Source organism: Sinocyclocheilus rhinocerous, unplaced genomic scaffold, assembly GCF_001515625.1.
Source record: "Sinocyclocheilus rhinocerous isolate Xijiao unplaced genomic scaffold, SAMN03320098_v1.1 scaffold831, whole genome shotgun sequence".
In the NCBI taxonomy this organism is placed as follows: Eukaryota; Metazoa; Chordata; class Actinopteri; order Cypriniformes; family Cyprinidae; genus Sinocyclocheilus; species Sinocyclocheilus rhinocerous.
The window spans coordinates 248,902-266,217 of NW_015641020.1; the positions used below are offsets into that span (position 1 = coordinate 248,902).

At 36.8% G+C, this 17,316-nt stretch overlaps 1 protein-coding gene across 1 annotated transcript; it reads left to right on the plus strand.

Moving 5' to 3' along the window:
• The first annotated feature begins 961 nt into the window (after positions 1–961).
• LOC107753929 (E3 ubiquitin-protein ligase TRIM39-like) lies at positions 962–7,562 on the plus strand. Its single transcript, XM_016570210.1, has 8 exons — positions 962–2,462; positions 2,555–2,955; positions 3,272–3,828; positions 3,908–4,003; positions 4,289–4,522; positions 4,609–4,759; positions 5,332–5,358; positions 6,980–7,562. Exons 3-8 carry the CDS (start codon positions 3,274–3,276, stop codon positions 7,504–7,506), a joined length of 1,590 nt encoding a protein of 529 aa, XP_016425696.1. The 5' UTR covers positions 962–2,462; positions 2,555–2,955; positions 3,272–3,273; the 3' UTR covers positions 7,507–7,562.
• The last annotated feature ends 9,754 nt before the right edge of the window (positions 7,563–17,316 follow it).

Sequence of the window (17,316 nt, forward strand, 5' to 3'; positions counted from 1 at the left end):
TTCTTGCTTTGTCAAACAGTGTATCATAGCTAATTTCATAGTTAGCATTTTATTCTTAATAAATACATACAATTTAATAAGACTTTTATACTTTTTACATCATTTGACAAAATTAAAGAGTGACTGGAAATTACACACAAATTCTGCTCAAAAGTAATATTTTCCTTGATGTGTTTTTCACAAATCACGTCTCAAAGCTATCTCAAGCTGTGATGCCATTAAACAGCTGTCTTTATGTTCCTTCTAGATTCATTTGAAGATTGAATGTGAAATTATTGCAATATAAAAGTATATTTGAAAACTTTAATGTTTGGTGGGATTGATCACAGAAAAAATGTGCGATTAATTGCACTTACTGCCGTGTCACCTAGCTCGGGATCTTACTATGCCAAGTTGCTTCAAGCTTCTGAATGGATGACATCCAAGCGCTGCCTTATATAGAGAGGGAAGCCCCTCATATTTTGCGTGCTTGAACGCCATTGGCCAGTGTACTGGTGTAATTCAATAAGGCTTCAGTAGTATTTGGAGGAAGGGGGTTCCCCATAAGCATTAGCAAAATGCAATGTCTCATTCCCTCATCTCAGGGAACCAAGGTTATGTGAGTAACCAGAGACGTTTCCTTGGTTGCCGCTGTAAACACAGCAGCGTTGTGTTTATGAACTCTGTTTTAATATGCATTATACAGAACCAAGATAAAAAGAAAATGCCATCTAAACTTTTCTAAAGACAGTCAGTTCCCCTCAGAGATACATTCACATAAACTCCTACCCCCAAATATATTGCGATTCGTTTAACATCTCAACCGATTTGAATCGTCACACATTTGTATCAATTTCAACTGGCTCGGGGTGCATCGTTACATCCCTACTAATGACCAGTTTGATTTGCACCTGTGCATTCTGATTTAAAAAAAAAAAAGAGTGATTTTTGGACTGTCAACACAACTCTTGAGTTGATTAATATTGATTGTATTTTTTTTTTGTTTGTTTTCAGGGCGTCAGAGGGTAAAACAGTTGAAATGCCTTACAAAGGGCCTGTGGAGGTGACGGTGAAAGATGTGCTGGGTGGAGTTCGTTCTACCTGCACATACGTGGGTGCTGCTAAGCTGAAAGAGTTGAGTCGTCGTACCACCTTCATTAGGGTGACCCAACAACTCAACACAGTATTTGGTAATGATAATTAAGCCAGTACTAAGGTCTAATCAGGTCCATAATGGGCCAAATTATGCCAAATCCATGCAAAGGTCATTTTATTCTCTCTGCAGTCAGATGCACACATAAGCATATTCACACACACACACACACACATGCATACATACACACACCTCACATCATCATTTAGTGTTTTTGGGCCCGCACATAAGCTTTTGAATTCAAAGGCTTTCCCCAGATGCTGTATTAAGGCCTAAAGCAACTGCATGGCCTTTTCATTTTTTATTAATCACTATTTGAAAACTTCTAATTTCGGAATTATTTGATGAGTTTTCAAGGACACTGTAATACCAACTTCTTACATTCTGTCTGTTTTAGTCTTATACTACACTGTAGTACAATGAGAACATCAATTTGGTTTCATTACACCGTACTGAAAGTGTATGTTTTGTGCAGTTTGTGTTTTAGGTCATAGCCTTAAAATCTTGAGTTTGTTCTCTGTTCATTTGTCTAAACAACCTCTTTTAGAGCTTTATATTTTATCCAGAAATTTCAGGTACTATTTTAGACCTTGTTGTAGATTTTAGCTGAATGTCTATGCCTAATGTCTTATATTCATATGATATTTCTGGGATTTTCTGAGAACATTCTGATTCGTCATTCTGTTCACTAGACCAATGCAGATCCTTGCAAGGATTATTAAAGTATTAGCTGTCTATTATACAATATGCTAAAGACCTCTGTTATAAACAACCATTATATTAAAAAGAATATATCTGAAGACCAAGCAAGGGTATTTTTTACCCTTTTAATGGTTTCTCCTGTGTTTGTATGTAACAAATGCAGTGGTATTACACACTTTTGAAGTCTTAATCGGTTCCTGTATAAGTATTGGCATAATTTTATGCATTTGAGCTTGGTTTGATCATTAGACATACTGCATACTTAAAACTTTAATACTTAACTCTTAATTAACCTTAATGATTTCATTGTATTTTTTGTTATTCATTTAATACTTTTGGCATTCCATTACAGTTAGTGTCCTCATTGATTGTGATTTAAAGTTGCTGCTGGAGCAGATATGAATGAATGTTTAAGAAATACATTTTTCCCCACTTACATATTTTGCTGAAAACCAGAAGATCCCTATTGGCTGATAAATAGGCAGTTTAATTTGATTACAAATTTTTACATGCTGTTAAATCACATTTTGTACCTTATATTTCACTGCAGTTCAAACATCTCTGTATTGTATTGTGAAAATAAATTATTTAGATGATCACTGAAGAATGACTTGTGTTTGCTTTGTAGGTACATAACGTTCAATATTCAAAATATTAATTTACAATTTGAATTCAGATAATTGTGTTTGTGTCAATAAAGCCTTTGATCTGTTTGTCAAGGTCCATGTAAACATGCTAACGCCCTTCTTTTATTACATTTAAGACTGATGAGGAGTAATTTATGCACATCAGGTACAGAAAATTCCAAAGATTTCCCTGTGACTCTCACATACTGCTTCTTACTGAGAACACTGGATCTGGATCTGTTTTCACTGAAGCAGGGAGAAAGTGAAATGAGTCAGTCTCAGAATGAAAGCATGTTACCACACGATACATCAGAATGCAGTCAGTTACAACATAATTGCATGGGAGCGGTTACGATGTCACATATTGTAAAAAAGAAAAGAAAAAAAAAGGTGACATGCGTACAATGAGGAACAGGTGACAATACACGCTTTCCTTCCTCCTGCGTTACACCACAGCTGCACTGAAGACACACAAGAGGCCACACAGACCTAGAGGTGAGGAAAACGTCTCATTTGTTAGTGAAATGTATTCCTTTCTAAGTGCTTATTCGATTGGTGCATCACCCTTGCATTTTTGTTATGATTTCTCTTAATGTCTATTATTTTAAAAGCCATTCGAAATACACTTTCAAACTTAATTTGTAACTTAATGCGAATCTTTATAGTAATATCAATTGAAGTATATGTTGAATTTAAAGCCTGCATCAAAACTGGTTTGACCGGTTCAATTTGTTTAAAAGGGAGGGGCAAGTAGAGATATTGTGTGTGTATGCATTGCTTGTACAATCATTTTGTTTTCTTCTTCCACCAGCGATGGCTTCTTCCGTCAGTTCCCAGGCTGAACAGTGCCTGTGTTCAATATGTCAGGATTTCTTCATTGACCCAGTAACCATTCCGTGCGGACACAACTTCTGCATGGCATGTATCAGTCAACACTGGGACTGCAGTATGGAGACTCGATGCCCCCTTTGCAAGAAGAACTTGCATTTGAGACCAGATCTTGGCATCAATAGAGAATTCAGAGAGCTTGTAGAAGGGCTGAAGAGGGTGGAAAGTCCTGTCCAACCTGGTGCAGTACCATGTGATGCCTGTACAAAAATAAAGAGAGGAGCTTTGAAGTCTTGCTTGCACTGTGAAGGATCGTTCTGTAAAATACACCTAGAGCCTCATAACACTGTAGCAAAACTGAAGAAACACAAACTTATCAACCCTGTGGAGAATCTGGAGGATTATATCTGCCCGAAGCATGAGAAGCCGCTGGTGCTGTTCTGCAGAGATGATCAGAAGTGTGTGTGCCTGTCGTGCACGACAAAAGACCACAGAAGCCACAACACTGTTCCTGTAGAGGAGGAGAGTGAAGAAAGGAAGGTGAGAGGTGCTTCATCTTTATCTGTGCTTCAACGGCTTTCAAACGTTGCCTTAATGAAAGTTTCATTTCTGTCCACAGTCCCAGTTCGGGAGAAGACAAGCCGAGGTTAATTTGATGATTCAGAACAGAATAAAGAAAACTGAAGAAATCAAATGCTCAGTACAGCTTGCCAAGGTTAGTCTTGTTGAAAGTTCATTGCATAGTTTTATTTAATGTGGTCAGAACGCCATATTGAAATCTTCTCTGCATTTCTCCTCTTCTCTAGCGTGCTTCCTTGACTAGTTAACCTGTAATACACCTGGAATTGTGTATTACGGATATTGTTGACTCTTTGATGAATTTCTTTGGTCATTCTTATTAGTAAACCGCTTTGGATAAAAGCATCTGCTAAATGCATAAATGTCAATGTAAATTTGGTGGCCATTTAATAAGACTGACTGTACATTATCCTTTACTTAGCAAAGCTCAGAAAAAGAAAAAGCAGACATTGTCGAGCTGTTCACTGATCTGATGCGCTCCATTGAGAGATGTCGGGATGAGCTGCTGGAGGTGATGGAGCAGAAGCAGAAAGCTGCAGAAACACAGGCTGAGGGGTTCATTAAAGAGCTGGAGCAGGAAATCACTGAGCTCAAGAGGAGAAACACTGAGCTGGAGCAGCTCTCACACACTGAGGATCACCTGCACCTCCTACAGGTCAGTGTCTCTCTCTGCTCACATCACAGGACAACACTCCTGACAACACTTATGAAGCATTTCTCTGCTCTCCTGCATTGCACCAGGTCTACTCATCTGTGTGCAGCCCCCCAGAAGTCAAGAGCTGGACAAACATCAACATTAAGACTGATCTACTCAACACAGACATTCTGGATAAAGCTCTTACTTGCCTCAAGGAAAAAGTCAACAAGGAACTGAAAAAAATCCATGATATCAGTAAGCATTATAGAAGTGAATTTATATGAACTTAAGAATACTTTTCTAGGCAAAAGGGGCAAGTTTGTTTAGAAGACCACTGAGCTCAAGAGGAGAAAAACTGAGCTGGAGCAGCTCTCACACACTGAGGATATCACCTGCACCTCCTACAGGTCAGTCTCTCTCTCTCTCTCTCTCTCTCTGCTCACATCACAGGATAACACTCAACATGCTGGGGGATTTCTCTCTCTCTCTCTCTCCTGCTTTAGATTTATCCATCCCTGTGCAGCCCTTTAGACACCAAGATCTGGACTGGGTTCAGTACTGATACTCATCTGAGGGAGGACGCTCTGAGGAGAGCCCTGACAAAGCATGAAGAATTTCTCAATGATGCAGTGGTGAAGATCACAGGAACTGGTGAGCATGTCCAGTATATAAAAAACAGCTTGTTTTTCTTGAATTTCTATTGTGAATAAATATAAATAGAATTATTCTGTAAGCATTCAACACTATTAAAAGCTAAGACTGCCACAGTTCTATTATTTACATACATTTTTTTAGAAAATAATCAAGTGTATAATCTGTTTCCTCAGAGCTAAAGAGGATTGAGAAGTTTACAGGTACATCATCTATGCCATTTTCCTACATTCATACACAAACATTTTCACATTTATGAATATATTGTGGGCACTTTTAGTCCTATGAACTCTTAAAACTCACTTTTCTTGCTTTGTCAAACAGTGTATCATAGCTAATTTCATAGTTAGCATTTTATTCTTAATAAATACATACAATTTAATAAGACTTTTATACTTTTTACATCATTTGACAAAATTAAAGAGTGACTGGAAATTACACACAAATTCTGCTCAAAAGTAATATTTTCCTTGATGTGTTTTTCACAAATCACGTCTCAAAGCTATCTCAAGCTGTTCAATGACACTGAAAAAAAAACATGTAAACAATTAAAAAAATTAAAAACTGGAACAATTTAAAAATTAATAATAGAAATTAAAAATTAATAGAACAATAATAGAGAACATCATAGTTTTAAATATGTAAATGGATATTCATATTTTAATATTGAAATTGTGGGACAAGTGTAAAAGAGTACATACAAAGTAGCAGATATAAAAATATGAACACAGGGAAAAACATTTCCAAGGCAGTTTTAATGGGACAAATATAACAAAAAGAAAAGTTGATGAAAGACCTTTGTTTATTCCATACTACAAATCTATGTTTAAAAAGTCTGCTAATTCTCTCTCTCTCAGTGAATGTGACTATGGATCCTGAAACAGCTCATCCAAAACTCTTCTTGTCTGAGGATGACAAACAAGCTGGATATGGAGAAACACGACAGATTGTCCCGGACAGTCCGTGGAGGTTTGATACATGTCCCAGTGTCCTGGGGAAGGAAGGATTCTCCTCTGGGAAATTTTATTTTGAAGTGCAGGTGAAAGGGAAAACTGAGTGGGATTTAGGTGTGGCGAGAGAGTCTGTTAACAGGAAGGGAATAATTACTGCCATTTTCCTACATTCATACACAAACATTTTCACATTTATGAATATATTGTGGGCACTTTTAGTCCTATGAACTCTTAAAACTCACTTTTCTTGCTTTGTCAAACAATGTCCAACAGTAGATATACATCCATGGAAAATTTGGTCCATTTTTTCTGAAAGTCATAAAAAATCTCTATCACAGTGTATCATAGCTAATTTCATAGTTAGCATTTTATTCTTAATAAATACATACAATTTAATAAGACTTTTATACTTTTTACATCATTTGACAAAATTAAAGAGTGACTGGAAATTACACACAAATTCTGCTCAAAAGTAATATTTTCCTTGATGTGTTTTTCACAAATCACGTCTCAAAGCTATCTCAAGCTGTTCAATGACACTGAAAAAAAAACATGTAAACAATTAAAAAAATTAAAAACTGGAACAATTTAAAAATTAATAATAGAAATTAAAAATTAATAGAACAATAATAGAGAACATCATAGTTTTAAATATGTAAATGGATATTCATATTTTAATATTGAAATTGTGGGACAAGTGTAAAAGAGTACATACAAAGTAGCAGATATAAAAATATGAACACAGGGAAAAACATTTCCAAGGCAGTTTTAATGGGACAAATATAACAAAAAGAAAAGTTGATGAAAGACCTTTGTTTATTCCATACTACAAATCTATGTTTAAAAAGTCTGCTAATTCTCTCTCTCTCAGTGAATGTGACTATGGATCCTGAAACAGCTCATCCAAAACTCTTCTTGTCTGAGGATGACAAACAAGCTGGATATGGAGAAACACGACAGATTGTCCCGGACAGTCCGTGGAGGTTTGATACATGTCCCAGTGTCCTGGGGAAGGAAGGATTCTCCTCTGGGAAATTTTATTTTGAAGTGCAGGTGAAAGGGAAAACTGAGTGGGATTTAGGTGTGGCGAGAGAGTCTGTTAACAGGAAGGGAATAATTACGCTGAGTCCAAGGAATGGACTCTGGACTCTATGGTTGAGGAATGGAAGTGAGTATAAGGCCTGTGACTGCCTGTCTGTCTCTCTCTGTCTGAAAGTCAAGCCCCAGAAGGTGGGTGTGTATGTAGATTATGAGCAGGGTTTGGTCTCCTTTTATGATGTGGAGTCCAGGTCTCATATCTACTCTTTCACTGGTCAGTCTTTCACTGAGAAACTCTATCCATATTTCAGCCCAGGCTTTACTTGTGGAGATAAAAATTTCACCTGTCGGCAAGAATAAATGTATTTTGGCAAATTATAACCATTTGTAAAAAATAAAATAAATAAATAAATAAAATGACGAATGATTGTCAGTGTAATAAATTATTATTCCTTTCTTTCTTTCTTTTTTTTTGCTAGTAAGACTAATTTCTTTTCACAAAAATGTTCCAATTACAATAACCTCAAGTAAAGATGATCTTTAAACTTACTGTTTTGTTGATGACAAAAAATGTTGTTAAATTTTTCTTCTCATATAAACAATGATCAAATAGAACATCAAATCAGGTAAACCCGGAAGCTCAAATATGTGAGCTTCCATGTTTATTATTATTAATAAATAAATAAATATATTATTTAATAAAATACAATATTTAAAACTTTTTCAATGAATTAAAAAAACATTTTAATAAAAATATATATTTTAATGATACTAATATAACACTGGTTGATGGTAAATATTGGCATGAGGAATACTGCAAATGACAGCATAATAGAAAAAAATGAGCAGAGGAAGAGGTGTCAATGTGTCAACACCAATCCATACAGTGCAGAACCATTTTATGCTTCTTTTATTTCAACTCCATCACTGTCATCATCTGTGTATGGGTTGTTTTGAAAACTTGTGAAAATTAATATTAAGAACATATGGATAAATCTTACCCTGTAGTTTATCACATTGTTTATTGTCGAAGCTCGAAATGTTCTTTTTATTGAATTGTGTCGATGCGGTGTCCAACCGCTAGATGTCAGGTCAAAATTTTAGCCTACTTTATGTACCGGTCATAGACTATAAAAACCGGTAGACCAAGTTTCAAGTGGTTAGACTCGTTGTGATTAAAGATGAATTTATCTGAACCGTGAATTATTGTTAGTTAACTTAAATGCCTTAATTGATAATGCCACATATAACAACATTTAAGCTGATTAATTAGTTTTAGTATCAAAGTGGAAAAAAAAAGTGAAAGTGACGTGACATGTGGCTAAGTATGGTGACCCATACTCGGAATTAGTGCTCTGCATTTAACCCATCCAAAGTGCACACACACAGCAGTGAACACACACACACCGTGAACACACACCCGGAGCAGTGGGCAGCCATTTTTTTGCTGCGGCGCCCGGGGAGCAGTTGGGGGTTCGGTGCCTTGCTCAAGGGCCCCTCAGTCGTGGTATTGAAGGTGGGAGAGAGCGCTGTACTCCCCCCCCCCACAATCCCTGCCGGTACGAGACTCGAACCCGCAACCTTTGGGTTACGAGACCGACTCTCTAACCATTAGGCCACGACTTCCCCAAGTAGTTTCAGTTTGCATTCGTTACAGTATCCTTAAGTTATTTTATGATATAATATGTGCCTATAAATAGGAGGAAACCTTTATATTTACAGTTTGCTTTTGATATTTTTCAGATCCATTTGTGCTCACACAAGTCGTATTAAACGCAAATAACCAAATTAATGTTTTTTCACAAATTCCTTCCAGATACAGTAGATACATTTTCTGAACATGTATATGTCAGTATTCTGCTTTATAATCAGCTGTAACTCAAGGCTAATATTGAGTGGAAACCTTGTTCTGGTTGTTCTGGTTTAGTAGGAGACATCCAGTGCTTTCGGCCTCTGACATTGTTTGCATATTCAGAATAAATTTTGTTTATTTTTCTTCCGGTAAAATTCTACCTCAGACAGAGCCAGACAGTATTGGGTGCATGCAACTATTTACAGAACAACTGCCTTCCATTTTTAACCACGGTAGGCTACTTGTATCTAAATATATCTATATCTTGTGCAACTCTTTGAGAAAAACACAACAGGTAAGTGTATATTTTAAAGTTCAAAAATGTAAATAAATAAAAATTCCAGAGTGCAACCCGCTCATTTGTTTCAAAACTTAAAATGTGCACAAAACTTACTTGCTAAATTCAGAACAGAAAATGTGCACTTCAAAACTGAGAAATTCCTGAAATTAATAGATTTCTTTTGCTTTCCTGTGGCCCATAATCTGAAGAGCTCCAGTGTTCCATCTGTCTGGATGTTTTCAGTGATCCGGTCACCACTCCATGTGGACATAACTTCTGTAAGGCCTGCCTCCTGAAGGAATGCTGGGAAAGCAGTCATGATAACACATGTGCATTTCACCAAGAGAGTGGATCTTAGAGATATTGAGCAGCTGTTGTCTCAATCTGAAATTCTGATGTGTAATAGAGCTCTTACCATGAGACTAAACTGGAGCCTCATGAGAAAGTCGTAAACATAAAGGAAGTCATGATGATTGACCTTGTGGAGGATATCAATCCTAAAATGATGCAGAAACATAACAGAGCTCTGGAGATGTTCTGTGGAGATGATCAGATATCTGTGTGTCAGTCTTGCACTGAGGGAGACCAGAAGAGTAAAGAGAAGAAGGTAACAAAGAATGATAATTTATTTATAGCAACAACAAAAGGTAATTAGAAATCTAAAAACATACTGGATGATGTAAAGCATCTGTATTTCCCCTCTCATCACAGACTCAGCAGATGCACAAGCGTGTGCAGCAGATGATCAGGACACCATGAAGAAAAATAAAGAAATCAAACACTCTGAAATGAAAGTGAGCAGAGTCCTACAACATGTTATTCATTTATATTAAAATGAATATCAATCCATGTTCCAAACCACTTGTCCTATGTAGGGCTGCAGTTGCAGTGTAAAACTATTATATTATATTATATTATATTAATGTCTGTGTTTTATCTGCAGGTTTTTTTATTATATTATATTGTATTGATGTCTGTTATTTGATAATATTATATTGATACAAATTTATACAATTTGTAAAGCTTATGTTTGCTGCTCATCTCTCACAGATGACACTTTCTGAGCACTGGGTGAAGACCAGGATGAAATATTTCATTTCTGCTTCATCCTCTTGGATCTACAGGATGTGCCCTTTGCTGACAAATTTAGTAACCTTTCTTTTTAACCAATAATTTCATTAATGTATTTAGAAAACTTAAAATTATATTATCACAGAATTTAGTCCACATTGTTATTTGGGTTCAATAACTGTTTAGTATCATAATCGTAATGATCAAGTCATTAGGAAGTTGTTTTTTTCATGTTAAAAATATTTATTGTATTGTATCTCAATATGCATAACCAACTTTATGAGAAACATGTATAGGTTAGCTGAAGAGTGTAAGCAGCGGCTTCCACGCATTGCTGTTTGTTTATAGAATGACTTGTCAGCATCTTGCTCAACCGGTCATGTCCGGGATGAAGGCATCTGTTTTTTTGTTTGTTCTTTTTCCAAATAATGGTCAAAGTGGGCAGACAGAAGAAATCTTTGAGACTCTGGTTTGGAAATTATCTTTATTTTGTTAGTTGCATGGAAATTCCACACCTTGAAATCACCGTTTGATTTTAGCTTCTTTAGATTTTACTCTCTTGTTTGTTTACTTTATAATGTAACCACATAATTTGAAAACTATTATAATCTTGTTGGCTGAATAAATTCTAAGGATCACGTTGCTGTCCATTGACTTTTGTGAGTACACATAAAAGTCTTACAAGACTTTAAATAATAACGATATATTGATTTGTACATGAATGACTGAATAAGCAAGCAGAAAATCTCTCTTAGTCCAGAAAAGGGCTAATGGTTTATACAACAGCAATTATATATTTTACAATTAATTAATATGAAGCTTTACATTTTATAAGCTATACATTTAACAAAAAAGCTTTAAATATTCTAAAATGATCTTTGGTTTTTCAACGGAGAGTAAATCTTTCATGTGTTTAAGTCAAAGACACACATCATCTTTCATGTGCACACACAAGATTTATCAAAGGACCTTTCCCTGAACTATTAGGAAAGTTTATGACCATTGTAAAATCTACTTATCATATTTCTCTTTTATTATCTTCATCATAAAAATATTATAATATATGTATTGTAAAATAAGTTTGTTAATTGTTATAATTGTTTGTTATTATATATATATATAAACTGTCTGAATCTTTTTATTTGCCCACTTTTGGTTCTACTAGCAGTTCTTCCTGATGCATTAGGTGGGTGGCATCTGTGGCCTCTATGGAGGCTTGATGGCAGGATGTACTCTGACGCTGGCTGATGAACACTTCCTGTAGATGAGCACTCCAGCAGACAGTAGAGAGACAGCAGCCATGATGCTCAGCACTGCTGCCACAATGACCTCTGCCTTAGACACTGTGACTGAGGAGCGACGCATGAGGCTGGGATGAGGAGTGGACCTGTCTTTCTCCATCACATCATCATCACTACTATACAGAAAAGATATAATAACTTACAGAGAGACCCAACTGACTGTGTTGAGTTCTGTAGCTGCTGACATATTATGATGCAGATAAAACACATTTAAAGTTTGGAAAAAGAAATTAGATTAACCTCTCAATGGTTCCAGTGTTTAGAAGGTCATCTGCGCTTTGTCTTGATGTAGGAGGAGCTAAACCAGAATATTTACATATTCTGTTGTCTGGGCAGAAAATGAAACCCTGATAACCAGACACCTACATAATTTAGAGACAGAAAGTTATGACAAATAAAAAGGCAGCCTAGTGCTGTAAAAAAAAGGTAAATGTTTAAGTCAATACACGAATCCTGCAGGGTTCAAATAAGGTTTATTTAAAGTTCTAAGAGATAACCAATGAGTTTCTCACTAACCTCAATGCTCTTTCCTGCTGGACAATCCAACCAATCAGAACCCATCACCTGAATTTGATATTTGTTTATTCCAGTGCATCTGTCTGTAACAATGACCTGCCACTGGTGCGCTAGCGGTCGCATTATTCTAATAAAGGGTAAAGATTAAAAATATATATATTAAAACAGCTTTTACAAGTGAATCTAATATCTGAAAACTGTACCTTTGACATTTTTAAACGTTTATAAATATTTTTGTTCATAAATGTGAGAGCATGTGGTACCAGTCCGGTGAGGTTGGATATGAAACAACGGCTGTCTGAGCCATATATCTCTCCACTCCCTTCTTTCATTCCACTCCTCTCATTGTCCTCTTTCAAGCACTCACTCTGATGAAAAAAGTGGCATTACACATGAAAATCATGAGGGAAGTTTTGTTATAATGACAACAAAGTGAGAGACTTTAAGTGAGAGAAATAGATCTCGAAACAGAGCACAGCAGACTCAGCATTAGCCAGGGGTTTGAAAATGTGGCATCCATCCAGGTACTGATCAGTGAGACACTCCCCCTTGTGGAAGTGAAGGTAATGACATCCCAATCCACTGGGAAGAAAACAATGGACAGTTTATGTCACATTCACTACATTTACTCTACTCTAAAATAAAATAAAGTAAAATAAAAAAATTTCTAAAATATTTAACTTTACAAAAGCCACAATTTTTTAAACAAGCCCACTTTTCAAACCTGCAAAACATAGTTTCCTTTAAATACCTGTGATTATTCAAAAGAGCATTATTTGTTTGATTACTTGTCTGTGCAAAAGAAAGTGGAAGAATTGTGGCAGGTAGAAACAAACCCAAACTGATAGCCTTCACCTAAACCACACAGAAACACACCAGAAATTGAAAAATCAGTGAACACGGTCCAGTCCAAGGTTTGACTCCAGCCTCAACAAGTGCATAATATTTATCTTAATGCATGTCAACCAGCAGAATGAACTCATCAGTGGATATCTTACCCTCTCCCCACACCAGGCTCTGAGTTCGACTGAGGGTCACTGAATACCAGCCTGTGTCCTGGAGGGCAGCGAGTGTGATGGGATCGATCCGAATCAGTGACGGCTCCACCAGTAAAGCTGCCATGATGGAACCCTGAAGCACACGAGCCTCCCAGTGTGACGAGAGACCATCTGAACCAGCATCCTGAGACAAGGAAAGACGGGAAGTGGAAGTCTTTGAGTATATCATCTGTGTTTTACATTAGGCAGCGGCTATTTACATTAAGAAAGGTGCTATTTACACAGAGTGATAGATACTGTTTGTACCAAGTATAATAGCAACATATAGCATTTTGTTTACACTAAGTGCAAACAGTGATAGATAATATAGATGCTAAAGTATAAAGGCAAATATGTTTTCTGTTCTAAAGGTACAATATCAAAGCAATAGTGAGCAGAATTAGTGAAAATAGCTTTTGCCAACAATTTTGGGCATTTGCATGTTATCGTAGTAACATGTTTTCATTTAAATACCTTGGAGTACCACAATTACCATTGTGTATGAAATGTGCTATATAAATAAACTTGCCTTGCCTTGCCTAAATGCCATGATTTACACTACGATTCAAAAGTTTGGGGTCAGTAAGATTTTTAATGCTTCTGAAAGAAGTCTTTTACATTTACAAGGGCTGTATTTGATCAAAAATATAGAAAAAAAATGTAATATTGGAAACAATTATTACAATTTAAACTCACTGTTTAAAAAAAAATGTGGTTACTCACTGAGTACTATGGTATCAAGGTATCATGATGATACCACCACAATGCCATGTCACTAGTACAGTAGTGTTTTGTATGCATGCATTTTGTACCCAACCTTGTTCTCTAACGGAGCTCCAAGGTCGGTGTGGGTAGAGTTGAAGTGTTTCTGCATTTCTTTGATCACAGTAGGAGTATACAGTCTAACCTGGCCCATCTCATCTGTGCTGGTCACCTGACCATGAGACCAGCAGTCTATGCCAGCTTCATAACACACACACAATGACAAAACTTACCAGCAAATGCACAACATAACAGGGCTATGATAAACAGCATACCACTAATAGATATTTATTCAATTACATAAACAACATTTAGAAAAACTAAAGCAGTGTTACCTACTCCGAGAGGAGAGAGAACAATCCTTCCATCGGCTGAAGAGCTCTTTTCTGAAGCACAACACATAAAACAGCTCATGGATCACTGTCTGTACCAAAACAAAGTAACAAAGAGCTAATACAATCTCAAGGTTTCTGTTTTTCTTTTTTCAACAGTTCACTCTTTCTCAGACACACGCACTATCACTTGCACAAAATGCTCATGTTCCATGCTGAGTGTCTCTCTACAGATGATCATAGTCCCAGCCAGGGGACGCCCCTCTGAATATGTCTGACAGTGAGCAGCATAAGCCAGTATACTAGACTGAAGAGACAAAGGTGTAAAAATTTTAGATATTGTGAGACAACCTGCATTAATCTTAATGGACTCACTATTCTTCCCCCTAGTGAAGACCAATTTTTTCAGAAAGGACACTTGACTTTATTACCTGCCTGTGGAAAACAAGGTTGAAAAATTGTCATGATTGAAAAGGAAGTATGTTACAGACATTAAATGACAACCTGCATTAATAATATCTCAATGCACTCAGACTGTGACATGACAAATATTAAAATATAAAATTGAAAGGTGTCATTTATATTTTATATTTCTATATAAAAAAAATGAAGACTTTTTAAAACCTTTTTTAAGACCTGCACAAATACAATTTATACCATATGAGCAGGGGGAAGAGCAATGTCTATGGTACCATATTAAACTGTAAAATGACTGTAAAAAGCATGATTTACAGTTCAGATATGTTTTCATAAAAACAAAAAGTTAAACAAATGATAAACTTCACATTTCAGCCTTTAAACCAAAAGTATCAATTATTATATTAATTTAAACAATTATTATAAATCAATTATTATATTAATTAAATAACACATAAATATATTTTAATTGTTTAGATTTTTGTAATGCATTATCATCTTATCGGTCCACCGGTTCACATTTACAACTCTGCGTGTTTGCAGCGAAAAAACATGGGATGATTTTCACATTGGTCTGAACAAAAACAGCACACAGGCTTATTGAAAATGTACATTCATTCTCTGCCAGCAGGAGACGCTTTGGGAACAGCAGAAATATAACTGTTTCCCGGTAACGGCTGTACACAAATCATTTTTACGTTTTTTTTTTCAGCCCAACGCTTCATTGCCTGTTCAAAACACGGGTTAACACATTGTCATTGACTGAAAAGGAAAACATACAGATCTGAGAGAATTTCCAGTGATAGTCTCTACCTCTGCTCGACATTTATCTGTGCTGTGAGTGAAGACATAAAGCAGGAAGTCAGTGTCAGGAACTCCCGTCCGCTCTGGCCACAGCACTGCAGTAGCCCCTCACTGCAGAACACAAGATCCAGGGGGTGTGGTTGGAACCACATCTAGGGGGTGGAGATGGGTAGGTTTAGGGGTGGAGAAGGGTGGGTTTAGGGATCAGGGGGTGGAGAGGAGACGAGTAGGTTCAGGTATATGTAAGGTGGGAGGAGTTGGATCTGGATCCAACCACACCCCCTGGATCTTATGTTCTGCAGTGAGGACCATCTCCAGCACTGTTGGGACTGGATGCTCAGGATGTGGACAAACAGCACATCCATTCAGGTGCTCATCTGGGATCTGCAAACAGGCGAGACTGAGCAATAAGTGCAATATTTTGAGTAATGTGTATGTATGTTTGTATGTATGTATGTAACCACATCTAGGGGGTGGAGATGGGTAGGTTTAGGGGTGGAGAAGGGTGGGTTTAGGGATCAGGGGGTGGAGAGGAGACGAGTAGGTTCAGGTATATGTAAGGTGGGAGGAGTTGGATCTGGATCCAACCACACCCCCTGGATCTTATGTTCTGCAGTGAGGACCATCTCCAGCACTGTTGGGACTGGATGCTCAGGATGTGGATAGACAGCACATCCATTCAGGTGCTCATCTGGGATCTGCAAACAGGCGAGACTGAGCAATAAGTGCAATATTTTGAGTAATGTGTATGTATGTTTGTATGTATGTATGTATGAATCTATCTGCCATCATCTGTCCATCTGCCATCAGTGGTTCAATCTGAATTTCATGAAGTGACGAGAATACTTTTTGTACGCAAAGAAAACAAAATAACGAATTTATTCAACAATTCGCCTCCTCCACGTCACTGTAGCGCCATTTTTGGCGTATGCTGTTCTGTGTCAGCCGCACCACACAGATACGCTGTTTTCGTTCAAATCAAAGCGTAAATAAACGTAGAAAATGTATCCGTGTGGTGCGGCTGACACAGACAAGTAGAACAGTATACGCAGTTTATGTTCAGTGGATACTCTCCAAAATGGCGCTACAATGACGCGGAGAAGACGAATTGTTGAATAAAGTCGTTATTTTTGTTTTCTTTGCGTACAAAAAGTATTCTCGTAGCTTCGTAAAATTACGGCTGAACCCCTGATGTCAAAACCTACCCGTCTCCACCCCCTGATCCCTAAACCCACCCATCTCCACCCCTAAACCTACCAATCTCCACCCCCTAGATGTGGATCCAACCATGCCCCCTGGATCTTGTGTTCTGCAGTGAGGGGATACTGTTCTCCTCTGACGCAGTTTTACTCAAGGACCAATGAGCAGAGGCATATTGACCAGTGGGCGGGGACACAATTTTGATTGATCTCTGAACTTGGTCAAAGATGCACTTCTCCCAAGTACATGGAAACCATGGCAACAATAATATTTGTAAAAAGATTTGTATTGGACATACTTTCTTAAAACTAATTATAACATTTACATTTAGTCATTTAGCAGACGCTTTTATCCAAAGCGACTTACAAATGAGGACAATAAAAGCAGTCAAAACTAACAAAAGAGCAACAATATGTAAGTGCAAATGACAAGTCTCGGTTAGCCTAATGCCGTACATGAAGCAAGGTATATATATATATATATATATAACTAATTATAAACTTAAACATAGACACAAATTATCTTCAAAAAAGAAATTATTCTTAAATTTAAGAAGTATTAACACTACCAATCAAATGTTTAGGGTAAGTTTTTTTTA

What these genes read in the sequence shown, in the direction of transcription:
- LOC107753929 (XM_016570210.1), top strand. Translation starts at nt 3,274, where the DNA reads ATGGCTTCTTCCGTCAGTTCCCAGGCTGAACAGTGCCTGTGTTCAATA. An exon ending in AGGAGAGTGAAGAAAGGAAG is followed by an intron (nt 3,829 to 3,907) that starts GTGAGAGGTGCT and finishes TTCTGTCCACAG; the next exon opens with TCCCAGTTCGGGAGAAGACA. An exon ending in ATCACCTGCACCTCCTACAG is followed by an intron (nt 4,523 to 4,608) that starts GTCAGTGTCTCT and finishes GCATTGCACCAG; the next exon opens with GTCTACTCATCTGTGTGCAG.